This window comes from Pyrgilauda ruficollis, unplaced genomic scaffold (assembly GCF_017590135.1).
Source record: "Pyrgilauda ruficollis isolate IOZ18807 unplaced genomic scaffold, ASM1759013v1 scaffold87, whole genome shotgun sequence".
NCBI lineage: Eukaryota > Metazoa > Chordata > Aves > Passeriformes > Passeridae > Pyrgilauda > Pyrgilauda ruficollis.
This window is the reverse complement of record NW_024530710.1, coordinates 2,449,354-2,467,490: the sequence shown is the minus strand read 5'-3', so window position 1 is coordinate 2,467,490 and position 18,137 is coordinate 2,449,354. Positions and strand designations below refer to the sequence as shown.

At 44.1% G+C, this 18,137-nt stretch overlaps 1 protein-coding gene across 1 annotated transcript; it reads right to left on the bottom strand.

Moving 5' to 3' along the window:
• Nucleotides 1–293: 293 nt before the first annotated feature.
• On the bottom strand, nucleotides 294–17,929 carry LOC121364671 (thyroglobulin-like; the record flags this gene model as incomplete). The annotated part of the gene is made up of 10 exons (XM_041488103.1): nucleotides 17,866–17,929; nucleotides 17,259–17,367; nucleotides 16,255–16,352; nucleotides 15,593–15,796; nucleotides 15,211–15,370; nucleotides 10,747–10,853; nucleotides 9,496–9,639; nucleotides 6,822–7,007; nucleotides 2,494–3,558; nucleotides 294–881 (listed from the first exon to the last, which is right to left on the bottom strand). Coding segments are annotated over exons 1-10 (2,725 nt in total), but the record flags the coding sequence as incomplete, so codon positions are not given.
• Between the last annotated feature and the right edge of the window lie 208 nt (nucleotides 17,930–18,137).

The following is an 18,137-nucleotide window of genomic DNA, read 5'->3' as shown; positions in this document are numbered from 1 at the left end:
CCTGGATAAGTATCTTCTGCAAATGCATTATATGTCCAAACTCCAAATTATAAAATCTACTCAAACTTGATATAGAACTTTATTTTTCCTTATTCCCAAAGCTCAGCCATCACTTATTTACTGGAAATGAGTCACCCTACTTCTAACATCCAATGATAATTGCAGTGCTGATGATCCTTCTGACAAGTTATTGTTGGCTACTTTACAGCTATTGAAAGGATTTCCCTCTCTTGCGGCATAAAATAAAAAGACCAGAAAACACTCCTACTAACATGCCAGAAATTGTTACTTACATGCTGGAACCTGGTTCACTCCTGCCTTTGTTCCTTCCAGCTCTCCTCCTTTGCTGTCAACACACCAACAATCACGAAGTTCAAAGTGGCCTAAAGGAGCACTGAAATCAGTGTAGGGTCCTGGGTAGTAGCTGAGCTGGTCAGTCAGGAGCTGCCAGAACGTATATGGGTCCAGCAAAATGTTCTCTGATGCACTGGTCAGGTTTCCCTTCAGCACTTGAGGTGGGAGATCCGTGAAGGAGGAATACATGGAGAACGTAGGGAAGACGTTCTGGTGCCCAGCCTCATACAAAGCTTTAACAAAAGCTGAAAAGTCTCCAGAGGATGCCTCTTTATACCCAGCTATTATGTCCAATAGATCAGGAACGGGCAGGGGCTTGCCCTCGTTGTTCTCTGCAATCCACCTTTCGTACCACTCGAAGGCTTGCTCGGGAGGGCCACTGCACTGCACCTGCCTCCAGCCACCCGCAGCGTCACACTGTGGGAGGTGAAGGCTGGACAGCTGGGGCACAGCACCTGGATCTGACAACAGCAGCTTCACAGCCCTGAGAAACTCCTGACCAGCTGCTACTTGGCAAGCACTTGGGCCTGGGAAAAGAAAAACGTGCACATTTTCTGAATGCACTGAAGATATACAATACCCCTATCCTCTAGTACAATAAACATCACTACTGAAAATTGGTCACTCAGCCCAATAATAACAACAACATTCCTGGCCTGTTACTAAGAGGGCTTAGCAATATTAAGGTCCCATGCTGGACCAGGGCAAGATTTCCAAAGGGATGTGAGCCCTCCAAGATGAATACAGATACATTTTTTAAAATTTGTGAGTACATTAGGTACTTGGAGTTCTTACTGGGGGGGGCAGGTGTCACTAAATGCCTTCCTGAATCTGTTTACATAGATCAGATGTTTTCAGATGTACATGATAATCAGGTTGTTACTTGTTATTCAGCCAGTCAATGCAAAAGCAACCATCTGAATAGTGGGATAATACTGATTTTATTTCCCCTTGGATTGAACCCGAATCTTAATACTGTGTGTCCTCTCTTCCCACACTCTACTGCTGAATATAAAAATAACATCCCTCAAAATACTGGAGTGAGTTGGTTTGGAAGCCTCTTTTGTGATCTCCAGAGCCAAATTTTGCTTTGCCACCAAGCAGCTCTACAAACCCAGCCAACCATGGGAGCTCATCTTCTTTTGAGCACCAGAGAATTCTGAACTTTTTTATTTTGGATTGCACTACAGATGGGCTGTTAGACATAAATCCCCTCTCAGTTCAGATCATTACAAGTAACTCCACACTACTTCTGCAAACTACCATTCAAAACAGCTCCCTCACTATGCACCACTCTCAGCTGCTGAACATACTACTTCTGCAAACTACCATTCAAAACAGCTCCCTCTCTATCACCACTGTCAACTGCTGGACACTGCTATTTCTCCCAAAATGAGAAGCAGACTCTCCTCTTGGTCTATTCTCCCTGATGATGTGTTGTTGTCAGTTTACAGAAACTTGAAAGACAAATATTCACTGCCTTTGTGCTTCCGTCTTTCTTCCTATTCCAGAAAAGAAGGGCAAGGAGAGGCAGCTCACAGTCTATCAACCTGATGTCAGAAGTCATTTGCAGCTCACCTTTTTGGCCTGACTTTGTGACTTATGAGAAACCTACCAGCCATTAAATCCCCCTCCTATGTCTGGAGTCCTGTGACATCTTATCAATTTGAGGATATATTCTTGAACTCAAAAGACTAAATCAAGTTTAAGGCACTGAAAATCTTAAATTCTTATTAAAAGATGAGCCAGTGACCATGCCCAGGTGACTTGGTCTGGAAGTAAAAGGGCTTTTGCACTAGGCAGGAGTCCCATTCAGTTCCATGGATGCTCCAGGTCCCCTGGGCATCAGGAGCACACACTCCAGCTGCACACTGAGGTAGAGATATGCCAATTGCAAGTTCAGTAACCAGGCAAAACCTCAGGCTCCTCTGCTTTGAGTGTGCCCACCCTACAGCCTGACCACCTTTATGACTGGGGATATCAAGGATGACACACACTGTAAAGCTGGCTTGCTTTCCTGTTAGGAGACACTGGCATACATCATCCATTTATTTCCAGATGTAATCAAACATGAAGAAAGAACCATGGAATTCCAATAAAAAATAAAGCATCTTTAAATTCCCAGTCCTTAAGACTTACATTGCATCGGCTTTCCAGCTTTCCCCCTGACTCCTGGAATAGTCTTGCCATTCAAATCGACACAGAAGCAATTTGTTCCATAACACTGGAGTGGCAGAAAGTCTCCATCCTCAGTACAAGAGGGAATAAAGAGATCTGATCCCGCAGGGAGGCTTTGCTTCAGGTTCTTCAGGTTTCTCCTTTGCTTCTCACACTCAGTGGGACACCTTGGGCGTTTGCCTTGACGTCTTGAGCCTGGAACCTCCTTACCCAAAGAGTCCAAACACCAGCACTCTCCTGCATAGCACTGAACCTCCTCATACCTCCCCTCCTTGGTGCATGCTGGAACAAACAGGTCCCTTGGCTCCTCATCACAGCCTCTGGATCCCAGTGCTAGTTTCACCACTTCACCTAAATCTTCAGCAATGCTTTCGGGGACAGAAATTACTTGCTGAAGAAAAGTAAAGAACTGTGGTAGTTCCAGGAGAGAAGAAAGGAATTTCATCCTATTCTGATTGTCCTGCAGAGTTACTGTGCGGCCAAAGCTGCTCACAAGAGGTTTACTCAAAATGGAGCTCCCCTTTGATACCTCCAGTGAAAATGCCTCAGCTGATTCCAGAGGGCCTTGGCCATTACCCATCTCTGACAGATTTGCCTGTGGGAAAAACTGGCCAATGCTGTACTTCCCACTAGTGCCAAGCACCCCTGTGAAGTTAAACTGGATCAAATTCTTCAAGAATCTTCCTCCAAAGAGGTTTTCTTGGAAGCGCTTTGGATTGGCAGTAAATTGCAGTGCCACTCGAGCCAGCTCCCTCGATGGGAACATCCCTGTGATGGCTTCACTGAGGGTGGCTTCTAGCTCAGGAGTCTGGCTGGCAAACGGGCTTTGTGCAAGTGGGGATGACAATCCAGAGTCCAGAAACAGCTCCTTGAAAGAAGGAGGGCAGGGCCTTGAAAAGCCATCAGTTTTGTCTGACTGCTTATCTGGAGTGGAAAGCAAACTGGACTGACTGAAGTACCCAGCAGGGCCATAGAGGAGCCTCGACAAGGCCCGTCGCCGCTCGGAGATGCACGATTGCTCCTCACCTAGAGAAAGATTTAAAAAAGAAAAAAGTACATTTTGGAACCTCCAGAACCTGTAATTCTGTTGCTCACTTTCAAGCAGCTGGGGCAAAAAAAAGGAAAAATTAAGGTATAGATTCTCAACTGCTTCTCAATGATGCATCACGCACATTTTTAAGGAATTTGAAATGTTAGTTCCTATGGTCTACAAATAAAATTCTCCAGTCAAGACCCCAAACAAAAGGAAGCACTCCTTCCCCACTGCCAAGTTCTCTGCTCTGTGTCTGTTGCTTCCCAATGTAAATTCTCACCCCTGTTCTGAAAGAATGAAAAATGTCTTTCCAAATATTTTAGCATCTAGTAGGATGCCTGCTGCTAATAAAAAACTCCAATGATCCAGGTGAAATGTGGGAACCTAAGAAGGAGAAACAGATTGTGGAAGAACACAAAATTATTTTAAACAATATCGAACAATGAGAAATTTATGGAAGTTTCTTAACTAGATCTTCAGTTTCATAGTGAGGTGTTTATTGCAAGAGGTTTGAAAGTTAATTGTTAAAATTAGGAGTAATATAGTGCTAAGGACCAGATGGCATTAATGAATGAGCTCTAAGGGAAAAAAAAACCTACAGAATTTAAAAAAAAATAGTCAAATGTCGGCACATTGAGGGTGCCAGCAGTAGCCCTGGGCACCCATATCCTGGGCTGAGCTGTGTCCCAGGTGTAGCTGCATCCAGCCCCATCTGTGCACTGATACACAGGGAGCAACAGCTACAGGTTAGGATGCAACACATCAGTGAAGAAGGACAAAGCTTAGAGCTCAAAAGACAGCAAATAAGGAAAGACTTGGTAAATATAAAGACACCAAGAATCAGACAGACAGCATGGTTATGGCACTGACTGCATCTCTGGAATGCACACAGCAGCTTAACTCACATGCCACACAGTTACCTGTCCTTGGAAAGTAGAATTACAGAAAAGGGAGGCAAAAGTAGCAGAACTACAGAGAAGGGGAGACAAAAATATTTTGAGGACAGAACAACTTTTCCAGTACAAGAGAACATTCAGCCTGGACAAAAAAATATGAAAAAGGTCTTTTAGAAAACAGGATTCTCCACATCATTCACAATAGACAATTATTATTCAGTATTTCTCACAGTACAGAGAAGACCAGATGTACAGCACATAATTATGATAATGAAATTTATTGCCAGAGAGTGCTAGGAAGGATAAAAGGTTAGAGGGCAATTAGGCAAATCCCTAGAAGTTAACTCCATAGGGGAGGGCTGAACACAATGATCTGGACTCAGCCTCCAATCTGGGGTATCTCCCGGCTGCAGGAGGATATTTGGAAGTTATGTGCATTTTCCATGTTTCTCAGTCTTTCTTAGCACCACTGCTGTCCCTGTAGGGGACAAGATGGATAAGCAGCTTTAGTCTGCTCCAGCACCAGTTCCCTCGGGCTCCCCACTCCATCTCCATTTATTCCACAACTAAGCAATATGATAAAGCAGTCACAAATCCTGTTAACAATAAGGATAAATGCTGGAAACCTAAAAAGCTGCTAAAAATCTAAGCAAGTAATCTGATGTTCTGTTTTTGACATCTTTCTCACTCCTGCTTTTGCACCCTTGTCATGCTCTGCAGTTCCTGACAGGAGCTCAGGGCCCCTTCCCAGAAGTTCCTTTGTAAAAGAACTTTCTGTAGGATGGGCCCCTTCTGTTTTCAGTGTTGGCTCTTGGTGGTTGGAGGGATGAAGAACATTCCTTAGAGGGCCAATAAGTTAGTGTAAGCCACAATTCCACAAGAACAGTAATATGAAACAAATGTAGGATCACGGGTCATAAACACTCTCCCCTCCTACCCACTGTTGAATCAAATCAAAACAGAGGAAGAAAGAATAAACACCAAAGGCACTGCTGGCGTGAATCTACTGCAAAAAGTCTGAAAAGAAGCACATCCCTATCAGGACTGCCTGGTGCTCTGACTCCTCTAGTGTTAACACTGCTGAGTGTGAGAGCCAAAGACATTAAACAATCACAGAATGACTAAGTTTGGAAAAGACCTGTAAGGTTATTGAGTCTAATCATTAACCCAGCACTGCCAGGCCCACCAATAAACTGTGTCCCTAAGTACCACACCTACATGGGTTTTGAACAGAAAATAAAACAGAGGAGAACTGGAGACACACACACGGCATGTAGCTGTCTGAAGACTCCAGCCATAACCTCATACCTTCTCAGGAGTTAATCTGTGAAACCTCTGCAGAAATTTTTCCCTGCTTAAATTTCCTGAGTCTGCCAATAAAAGCTGCAAGCAGCCTGAAGTCATTGCCCCCGCCTCCTCTCTTCACCCCCTCCCAAAAAAGAAAATCATCAGGAGGGCTCAGCAAAGCATACTCAAAGAGAAAACAACCAGCTCCAACATATGGCAAGGCCTCTCAGAGGTTCCCTTGTAATATCCTTGGTGATCAGCCTTGAAGGCATGCTGAAGTTTTCATTTCACAGCAAGCCTGTGTGTGCCCAGAGCGCTCTGAGCACTTGGAGCTGTGACACCTAGGGCAGATTCCTCCTTTTTCAGCTGCATGGGAAGCTGAGTGTGTCTCACAGACACAGCAACTGCCTTCCCCCAGGGCAGCCCCCACATTAAGACCCTGTGCCCCAGCTCTCCAGCACAATCCTGAGTATTTAGGTAATGCACTTCAGAGCAAAGGTTTTTAACTTTCCTCCTCCCCTCCGGCCCCTGAACATTTCTGCTGTCATTTCCATTTGGGGCACTGATTTGACGGTGTATTCTCTGTGGAATCTCTCAAAGCCCTAACCTACACACCTTTTCTGAATTGCTTGTTGGGTGTTTTTTTGCAGGATTTGGCAGTTTTCATGGCAAAACATACAGTGACAGAGTTGGAAAAAAACCAGTCAGAATGGGAGATGAGATTCCACAGTATTTTACCAAAAGAAGGAGGTAAAACACAAAATCACCATCACTTGCTTCCCTATATTACACCAGATATTCTCACTTAACACACCAGTTCCTGGAGTCAATAGCCAGATACCAGAGCTGCAAAGAAAAGCCTTGCTGCATGCAAAACTAAAAGGCTAAAGAAAGATCACAACATAATATAAAAGCAGTATGATATTTAATAATTTATAAGAACGTGACTCTTAACCATGGGAAGGTTTCAGGATCTTTGAACACCAAAGATCAGAGCCGAGAAAGGATCTGGTCTGCTCTGTTCCCTTCTAAAGACACTGAGAGATGTTTCCTTTGGCAAACCTCGCACGTACCACAGGCCGGGGGCTGCCCTCGCCTCCTTGTGCCCGGCACCTCTCGGCCGCGGGGGTCCGCGCACCAGCACTGTCCCCGCGGGTGGCACTGCAGGGCCGCGTAGGCCCCGCCGGCCGCGCAGGCCGGCACCACGGGCTGCTGGAAGCGCAGCGCTGCCGAGCGCTCGGCCTCGCACCTCGAGGGGCCTGCAGGGAAAACAGCAAGCGTCAAGCAGGGAAAGTCCAAAGTTTCACAGCTGTCGCATGTCCCGGCTGGATGGTGACAGGGGGTGCGACAGACCCCCTCTTTGAGCTCCGCTGAATTCCAGTTACCAGTGAACAACAAAACAAAAGGGCAGCACCACGGGCCCTGGGGTGGAAGTGGGGTAACTTTATTCGATAGTAAAACTCCCCCTCCCCAGCATTCCAGGACCCTGAACTGAGGGCAGACAATAGCATGGGGGGTGGTCTCAGGGGAGGATATAATCTTTAACTAATCAGGAAAACTAGGGTGAAAAACAAGGTGGGGAATACAATGTGTAAACCAATAAAGAATTTCAAGGGAGAACAGCTTCAGTAAACTAATGGGGTTTGGAAAAATACAAAACTGACAGGGAAGTTTCTAGGGGGAAAGCAGGTTCGGGGAGAGATTTAATGGAAGGAGGAGTAAGGAAGGTTCTGGGGAAAGGGTAAGGACAAAAGGGGCTAACACCTGGAAAGGGAAGGGGGTTTAAAACTTGGCATGGAGTAGCTAGGAGTTTAAAACTTGGCATGGAGTTAAGCTAGTAGCTTAACTAAACTAAATAACAATGAGGGAGCAAGTCTAGTTTTAGAAATATAAGATACAAAATGGGAAAGCTGTGCCACTTTAAAGGTAGAAAAAGGACAGCATAACGAAATTACAAAATTACAAATCAAACAGTAAGCATACTGATAAAACTAAAAAAAACCCACACTGCTACACAGAGCCACCTCTGTTTGATCCCATTGTTTGCCTGTTTGGGAGAAAAAACAAAATAGGAAAAAGAATTTAACTTCCTGATCACTTCCAGTGATGCATCAAGTACTAGCTCAAAATGCGAATTCCCCATCCTCTTTTCCCATGAAGAATTTGCCCCACAGTTTTCTACTGTAGCTATTAATTTCTGAAAACTAAACAGAAGATAAAGCCTCAACACATTTTTTGGCCATAGTTGCAAGTAGGTAGAGCAGGAATATTTCTCCCAGGGAACCATGCTGGAGGCTAGGGGAGCTCTAGCCCTTAGTGCAAAAGCAAAGTTGGTCAACAGAAACAGATGGACAGCTTAGGGAACTGATTTGAAGGCAAACATCAGTGTTTCTGAAGAGAATGAGGCATTACCTCTGCAAACAGATCTGCACCTGACTGTGGAAATTTGGGCTGAGAATTTCTCTATTTGTCCCAATTTCTCCATTTCCCTCTGCAGGGATATGAAGACCCTATTCCTGTCAAACTGGCCTTAAAGGCAGAGAGGGCAAAAATCCAGCAAGTAAATTTTCTGGGGTGTGATCTTTCTAATACAAGACTTCACCCTCTGAACAGAAATTTTGCTTGTTTCTATTAACCTGCAATCCTACAGCATAAAAACTTCTCGCCTTCAAGAACTTTCCAGCTATACCCAGCTACCTGAGTGAGGCAGCGAGAACACCATGTCGGAGCAACCTGTTCATCCAGGGGACTCTGACAGCTTCCCCAATTTGAGTGGATTCAGGTGACAGTGTGAGAGCTTCCTAAGTCACCAGAGCACCCGCCTCGGTGGCTGATGAACAAGGTCACATCTCCATCTTGTGGCTGGTACAGCTTCATCTGTGCTGACAGCTGCTGCAGCCCCAGCTACAGCCAGAACCACTGTGCAGAGCAGAGGAAAGATGCCTTCAAATCTCCCCAGAAGGATCAGCTTTATCCCAAAGCCAGAAAAACTGTGTGACTATATGGCCAAAAGACTGACACCAGTATCTGCTTAATATTTCTGGTGATGCAACTACTTAGCAAGAGTCAGAAAGCAATGCCAGAGGAGTTTGGGACTTTGGATGAGAGGATGAAGTATCACACGGGAGATTCAAACTCTCCCCAGCCAAGGCAGTTTGCTTTGGGCTCTGGTCTAGGAGGGAGGAGTTACCTGACCTCATGTCCTGCAGAGTTCGTTGCCTGTAGGTGGAGAAACTCTTTCCCCACATGCCTGCCCTGACCTGGGAAGGAATGGGCCCAAGGGCAGATCCAAAAGTTCAGCCTTGCTGGCCAAGGCTCCACAAACTCTTGTGTGGCTTACTGGGAATGGAGTGTGTTGTGGTCAGTGTAAAATCCTTCCTGCTTCTGAGTGTTCCAACATAAATTAGGGAGCATTTTCTCAAGCTTTTAATTTAATAATCCACAAATCAATCTCCATAATCTCAGGGCAAGAGATATGGAGAGTTCATGGGATTTCAAGCAATAGGATCTGCAGGCATGTGGGAAAGCATTGATCAGAGGACAGGGACAATCTTCTTGTAAAGAATGTACAGTGCAGAGGATAAAACCCATCTACAATTCAGGGACCTTGATTCTTGCATTGGAACTGTGATATTATACGTTTTTAGAGCAAAAAAGTCCTAGAACAATTCTCCCCAACAGTAGCTGTCACATGAAAGTTCCAGAACTGCCACCTGATTTACAGGGCATCTCCTGGGCACTACTTACACCTGAACCTGCCCGAGGTGGCCAGCTGTACCCCCAGGAATCGCCTCTGCAGGATCCGATGGATGCTGCTCTCCGTGAACGTGCGGGCAGGCTCCGGCACCGAGAAAACCGTATCGTAAACTTCATCAAGCAGCAGCTCCAGGCCTGGGAAAGACAGACTTTTAGCACAGGGTCTGCTTTGAAGACAGAAGTCACCCTTACCCTGGAAGAGCAAATCTGGGAGATTCTCGGGAAAAATAAATCCAGTTCTCAAACAAATCAAATGTGAAGTTATACTGCATAACCCGAAGGCACCACACCCTGCACCCAGTGCTGGGTGCCCAGGCACCACGTTTATGCCTTGACATCTACCAAAACAAGCAGGAGAAACATCCCATACCTGGCTATAGGCTGTGGTTTTGTTAGGTTCAGCCTGCAGTACACAAATTTATTAAATTTTGGAAACAGATGTTACCAAAACCAACTACAAGTCATTTTGGTTGCGTACTAAAAACCAAGACATTTAATATTTAATAGTTTCTCCAAGTGCACAGATTTTTTGAGAACGTCTTTCTTTTCTGGGAATTAAATGTTGAAGTTCTTGTCTATCATCTAAATTTCAAGCTATTGTGCTTTGTATTTTTCCCCTTTAAAAAAAAAATTGAAAATTAAAACCACAGTATGTAAGGAAGGTCTGAAAATTCTCAACCTCATCATTCCTCCTTGCTGAAAAAAAGAACATTCTTTCTTCTAAAGCATCCTATCAACTATTAACATGCCTAAATCCTGAAGTTATGAGAGAAAAGGATGTCCCTGCCCATTGTAGACAGGTTGGACTAGATGTTCTTTAAAGGTCTTTTCCAACCCAAACAATTCTAGATTCTACCTAAGCAAGAAGAAAAGAGTTCATTCTTCAGGCCCTTTATATTCCCCTGGATTTGCTAATAGGACATATCAAATATGACACAGCTTCCTAGTGTGGGCAGAAAATGGACATTGAGAAATCCATTCCACATCCCAAAGAGGACAGGATTAGCTCCCAGGCACCAACTCCACTCGTTGCTGACTGAAGCTCTGCTCAAAAGGGTGGGATTGCATTAGTGAGCTCCAGCCCTTCCCATGGGCACCACACTGGTCACAGTGCTCTTACCCCTTGTAAGAGCGAAGGTGAACTTCCAAATGAATCTGAAGACTGGCAGTTGTTATTTGTCCATTCCCTTGGGAATCCAACACCCCCACAGATGAGAGGATGAGATGCTGGAAGGCACTCACCTGTGTCTGCTAACTCCCTCCCCAGGCTGTCCACGCAGTAACAGTACCCAGAGATCTCTGGGAACGCTTCCCTCACCGAGCTGAACTTTTGGAAAGCCTTTGGGAGCCTGGAATAAAAAGTAGCATGGTGTGAAGAGCCCAGGGAGGCCCATCAACCACAACAAAGAATCAGCTGTTTCCTTCCTGATTTTGTAGAAGGATGTCTGCAGAGCACAAGGCCAGTACAAAAGGCGTTGGTCTCCTTTTGGCAGCCAGGCTCTGACATGATCCAGAGTGTTGTTTCAGCAGGATAGCAACTCTCCTAAATGCCATTTTTCTAAACAAACAGTGGATAATCTCTCTTCAAACAGATTTCTGAGCCCTCCTAAGCGTATACCCAGCATCTAACTCACTTTCAATTCTGTTCTCATCTTCAGAAGCCTGTCAAAGAGTGTAAAATAGATGGGTGTTGGCTTAATGTTATTACAACAGTCATTCATTAGCTCCTTCCACAAATCTGCATGACATGGCAGAATGCCTAAAAAACCAGGTTGCTTCCTCTTCCTTACGTGCCACGTACAATTTCTGCACTGAATTAAGTACAAGAGCTGATAAAAACCTCGCTAATATCTTTCCTTTTCAAGGCATGGCTCAACAGATTAAGAAGAAGGAGAATAGGATTTTAACATGAAACAACACTGACTTTGGCTTCTGGAGATCAAAGAGATGGCTTCCAGCGTAATATTCTGGGAGTGACAACAGCCAGATTCCAGCAAAGCAATTATTTAAGAAAGAAACTTAATAGGGTCCAAAAAAAAACATTATGGAAAAACCATAATAAATGTGGTCTTAACTGACAGATGTCCTAGGGTTTCTCCCAGCAAAAGATAAGTTTCAATTTCTAGTTTCAAAGTGCCATGTTCTAAAACAATCATATTATTTTATGGACACATCCCCTTACTGAAATACTGTAAAGGTGTGGTGTCCCAGCTACATGTGGCTTATTTGGAAAAAAACCCAGCAACAAGAAAGTGGGATTTTCTGCTCAACACCTCCAGAGAGTTACACAAATTAGATTTTTACCAAGGATGGACACTCAGCAATAAGAATATTGGTGGGTTAGGCACTGATTAACTGGGGCAAAGCAGTTCACAGCATCCCTGTGAAACTGTGACCAGGCTCAATTCAGTGCCACACTCCAGCAGCCTCAGGAATGCTCTAGAATGTGTAGCCTGAGAACAGCAGAGAAATGCTTGTCTGGCTCAGAGCTGGTGCTCAACAGAGCAGAGCAAGGGGCCTTTGCCACCTCCAAGACTTTGCCTGAATCATAGAAGGGTTGGAAGGAACCTTGAAGACTATCTAGCCCCAACCCCCCTGCCATGGGCAGGGGATGCTTCCACTAGACCAAGTTGCTCAGGGTCCCATCCAGCCTTGGCCTCCAACACTCCTAAGGGTGGTGCACCCACATCTCCTGTAGGTAACCTGTGCCGGTGCCTCAGCACTCTCACAGGAAAGAATTTATTCCAAATATCTAAATCTAAACCTACCCTCTTTGAGTCCAAAGCCATTCCCCTTTATTCTAACACTACTGCATTTGTTAAAAGTCCTTCTCCACCTCTCTTGTAACCCCCTTTAGATATTGAAAGGTGCTGTAAAGTCCCTCAAGACCCTTCTCTTCTCCAGGCTGGACTCTCTCAGCCTCTCTTCATAGGAGAGGTCACTCCTGGGAGCTCCACCACCTCCTGTCAGGAGAGCTGAAGATGTTTCTGCTTCCATAGGACACCAAAGCACAGCCTTGGGAATGCACAAAGCAACAGCACCTCTGTCAGAGAAAGGAGCTGTAACCTCAGGGTTGTCCCAGTGTTTCCCAGCAGTGCTCCTGTCAGAATTTGTACATCCCTGTGTAGTGCTGCTTTGCTCTGGCACCTTTCCACATCATCAAATTAAAAGTCCACTGACTCCCTCCACTTTGGATTGTCAAATCCTGCTCCACTGCTGACACTAGCATGCTGAAAGAGATCAAAATGTCACACTTCATGGTACAAAGGGACTTCTGCCAGCATGAAAACAATACCATTAAAATATAAACACATAAATATTCCTATAGTGTTCAATGTGCACATGGGCATAAACAGCTTGGGGTATTTTAAGACCTTTCAGCTGCCCTGGATTATCATGCACTGTGCACTGCCCAGTCAGGAATATGATCTTTTTTCTGTGCTGCTCATGTCCTTGGAGCTCATCACCTCAGCATCTCAACCTCTATCTGAGTGAAAGAGGATTCAATGGAAAAACTCTGCATCCTCCTTTCTGCCCCATATAAAATAGTGTGTGTGACATTAAAAAGTCACACACACTATTTTATATGGGGCAGATGTGTAGTCACATCTCATCATTCTGGTTATTTTTGTTCCAAGTTGAGAGTAAAGCTAAATAAATTACAAACAGATATAAATTAGCCCACACAAACAAGAGGGCAAAACTTTTCTCACCTTATGTGGAAAACCCAATTCTCACCACATTTTTTATTTTCTTAGACTCTTTAACCACAGCCAAGATGAGTAGCATTAACGTAGAATTCCTCATTTTTCAGAGCCAGTCCCAACCAACTGTGACTACATTTAAGTTATGGATAAATTTCTAGTGTTTCTATATGTTTCAACAAGAATGCTCACACTCAAAAATACAGGAAAATAAATAAATGTGAAGTTGTTTGCCTTAAAAATATAAGTCTCTGCTCTTGGCTTCCACCAAAGACAACTCACTACTTACTATACAAGAAAGTAAAAACAAATTTGTCCTTGGCTTTTGATTTTTCGATAATTCCCACCAATCTGCTACAGGGATTTCCAAATTGCTCCCTATCCAGGCAGGACCTGCACACAGTCCATGCAGAAAAGGCAACAGCAGCCAAGCCCTCCAGGTGAGGCAGGAAATTTGGGCTCACCTTTCTTTTCAGAAGTCTTCTGTTTGGGAAAGTCTTAGCTCTAAACTTCTGAATTTCCCCATTTCTTTGTTTGGGGGAGGTAGTTTAACATACTGGCTTATTCTGGAATATTTATGAAGGTCTAGGGAAACTGTTTGGAAAGAGAGGTAGGATGATATATCTACATTTTAAAAATCAGTCTATGGAACCAAAGAAAGTTTCTCCACTAGTTCCATACGAATATAAAATATGGGTTAAATCCCTGTTCAGCTACAGTCCTTTGCTGTGGAACTCATCCCTTCAACTCCACATTCTGCCCTGATTTGGGGAAGGAATAATGACATTTCAGGCAGGAGTAGTGTGAAAATAAATATATTAATGACCTGAAATACTCAGATATGATGGCAATAGGTTAAGCCAATGCCATAATTAGAAGGTAGACAGCTGGGACTGAAATGATCCCGCTGTGATTAATTACATTACATGGACAGAAAATAAATCCAATCTTGCAGGTCTTTGCAAGCAAATCTCCCAGTGAGAGGAAAAAAATGTCAATTTAAAGCATTGATTTCTCCACTGTAGTTGCTTTTTAGCATTTCAACACCAACAAAAAAAAGAGCCAGATTATTTTGCTCTCACCAAAATAACCTCTCCTGAAGCTCTGACAAATTTTCACTGTGCATTCAGATCTTTCAGTTTTACTTAAATTTAAAAAAAAAAAAAAAAACAATCCTCCACACAGCAAAACTGACATTTACAATAAAACATCTTTGCTGCCACAGAGCCAAGTCACAATGAGATGCTATGTTTACTGCTCTGCCCTCCACCAGGGAAACTGGTGCTGGCTGAGGAGCCAAGTCAGTGGCACTTCACGAGACACTGAAGGGTTTCTCTGGAGAACCTGAACATCTGCACCAAAACAAACTCCTCTCCCATCAGCTCCCCTTGCCCGTCCCTGTGCCTCCATCACAGTATTAATTCCCAGCTCCTTCACAGGACAACTGCTTCCTGCCCCCACAGACAAGGATTTGATGTGGCGTTCTGAAGCATTCCCCAACCCTCTGCAACCACCTGAAGCCAGCTGTGCCCCAGCACAGCTGTTCATCATTTGCTGTTTCACCCATGTGAGCAGCCCTGGCACTTTGTGTGTTATCATTTTTCCATCTGCTCTCATCTCCCATATGGAATTGTCATTCCTACCTCATCTATACATCCAAATTCTTCTATTCCTTCTGCATTTATCTCATTTGCTGTTGTCTGTCTGTCTCAAAAGTAGCCCTGGCTACTTTTCCAACTACAGATCACAATGTGGTATCCAGTGCTGTGTGAGGACACACCAATTAGACTGCAGGAATGGAATATTTTAATTAATTTTTTTTTTAACCACCAGATTTAATTCAGAAGAAAAAGGTTTTTTCACTTGGTCCATTCTTTAACAGAAACATGTGCAGTTACAGAATAAGGGCTCCATGTAGCAAAAGTCACAAAAAAGCAGACAGATGGTGCCTTGAAGGGGTATTGCAGGATTGCATTCTTGATTCAGAAGGCTGAGCTCTTACCTGTTGTAACTATGAACAAGATCAAAAACACTCATGTCTGTTGTGTTGACAAACTTGCACTGGACAGGCAGAAACTCTCCATCTGCTGAGCACTGTGGTGGGCTCTTCTCTCCAAACCCGTGCAGGATGCGACGGTCTCGGATCTCACAGTTCCCTGGACCTAATGACAAAAGAGGCAATGTTTATTTGTGTATTAATTTCCCCCAAACAGCTGAATGGTCACCCTGTTTTTTAAAAGGGGATTACATTGAGCAGGGACACTGCAGTGCATCATTTTGTTTTTGTGAAGAGCAGGGAATTGGACTCAATAATCTTATCGGTCCCTATTCACACCAAGCCTTTCAAACCCACAAACCCCATCATTTTGTTGAATATCACTTACACTGTGCTGGCTTTCCTCTTTGTCTGGTGCCATAAATCTCCATTCCCTCTGGATCTACACACCAGCACTGCCCCAGCTCCGTGTCACACTGCACCTGGTCAAAAGCCCCTGAATCCAGGCACTGAGGGATGTAGGAGATGCTGCTGCCATTGATGTACCGGCTTACCAAGATCCTCTGCTTTTGCAACTGGCAAAAGGACAAGCCTGAAGTATCAGAGAGGGTACTGTTAGAGGAAGGTTCTTGTCAGACACTAAGTCCTTTATTGAGGAAACATCTGATTTTTCACAGAATTACAAGTTCTAAGTCTGCCACTCAGGTGGCATGAGGACATGGATGGATTTGAGGTTATGAAAATGGGTATAGAGAAGCCCACCACAGATGGGGTTGAAGATCTTCAACTCAAAAGCCATTACAATAAATCAATCTTTCATTCATAATTTGTCTTATTGGGACCTTCATAAATACAGACATCCAGGTGTATCAGGTTTCCATGATAAGCCTTGAAGAAATTCCAGAAATTCCAATAGAAAGACCTAGCAAAATACCACAAACTAGAATCCATTGAAGTCTGGGGCTAGCCCTTTCTTGATTTCAGCAGTTCAAATTCAGATTTAAATGGTTCTTTACTCAACCTGAGCAAAAATTGAAACTCTTTACTTACAAGATACAGGATATCCATTCTGTTTGCTGCCAGGAACCTCAACACCGTTCTCATCTACACACCAACAGGAAAGACCATCCCTACTGCACTGGACTGTCCTAAAGAAGACCACAAGTAACATTTCATTTTGTATGTGCAGAGTCCTCAGTCAGTACCAGACAAAACAAAAACAAAACAAAACAAAAAAACCTAAAAAACCAATAAAGCAAACCAAACTAGATCAAATGCTCCAAATTCACAAATAATCAAACTGGCAAGAGCTGCATTTCTGGTGACTCTGATCAGTGGAAACCCTGAATTCTAGTAATTCTCTGAACTCTTCAGGAATTGCAGATACGTGAATGGAAGTCATTGAGGAAGCAAGCACATTGGACAGAACCCTAATTCTCATTATCTGAGATTCACCAAACATTTTGAGACAGTTTCAAAGTCAAATCTAGAATGGTCACAGCTGCCACCAGAGGCAAAATAAAGATCATAGTAGAGAAATTACAATCTGTACTCAGCCTCAGCTTTAACTTGTTAGCTTCTTGCACCTTCAAGCAACATGCTGCTCTCTAAATCACCGTTCCCTGTGTGGTTTTCAGTTCCTTCAGTGCCTTTAGAAGGAAACCTGACTGTGCCACTGACCAGGGTGGATAAGTTCTCGGTCACTTGGCTGAGCTGTGCCAGCAGGCACACACATTCACCCATGAGCACGTGTAGGAAGACAGCAAACTGCACCACACTGCAAACTGCACCAAGTATTAGACATGCAAATAATGCTGCCAAGATTAGCCTGTTAACCTTAGGTAGACCTCTTAAGTCAGAGATTACTTCCCATAACAGGGAATTCATTTGGGAGAGGCTGGATCTGCAACATGGCTCAGTGAAGTCCCTTCAAGTCTCCTGCACCCCTCATTCTCCAGTTCACTGATACAGTGGCTCTTCAAGACAGGTTAAACTTTCATTAGCAATGAAGGGTCACATCATATGGCAGCACATTAACAGCAGGGATGAATTACCTGAACTGGCCATCCTCTGAGCACTGAGGAACGTAGGCTTCTCCTGCTGAAAAAGCCTCTTCCCTCTGAAGCTCACACGGACGCAACGGTTGGGAGTCGGTCTGATACTCTGAAAACAGCAAGGAGATGAACACCTAAGGGTGGTCTCACCACAAAGCCATTCTTACCAAAACCCTGTTAGTGCCAGGATGTGGCATTCATATTCTCTAGAAAAATCCCTATGCCCGGGATTTCTCCTAGGAAGCTGAGAAGCCTCAGAGAAAAAAGAAAGCAATTTTATCTCATTTGCTTCTCCTGTGTTTTGCTCCTTTGGAATGTGGTTGGAGATTGCTTATCCAACAGATTGTTTTGTTGGTTTCTGCTGTGAATTATTTTGACTCAATGGCCAACCAGTGCCAAGCTTTGTCGGGACTCTGGAGGAAATGACGAGTTTTCATTATCATTCTTTTTAGCCTTCTGTAAGTATCCTTTCTGTATTCTTTAGTATAGTTTAGTTTAATATTCTTGAATATAATATAGTGTCATAAAATAATAAATTAGCCTTCTGAGAACATGGAGTCAGATTCATGATTCCTTCCTTCATTGAGGCACCCTGCAAATACAATACCAGTGCTGCAGGGGAACAGGTTCGGGGTCCTCCCTGGCTGTTTTCCATTGCTCCCTGTATGCATTTCATGTGGGACAGCACAGGGAGGTACTGAACAAACCCACTGCTCTGCCAGCTGCAGGATGAGCACATGGTGGAGATGACCATGGAACTCTTTCCCAGGCCTGTGTTTAGTTAGTCTCAGCTCTGTTCTTTACTGGCCTGGCTGTAATTTTCTGGTACTTTGGGTTCTTTACTTAGTTGGGCCTATGACCACAAAAGAGCCCTTTGCA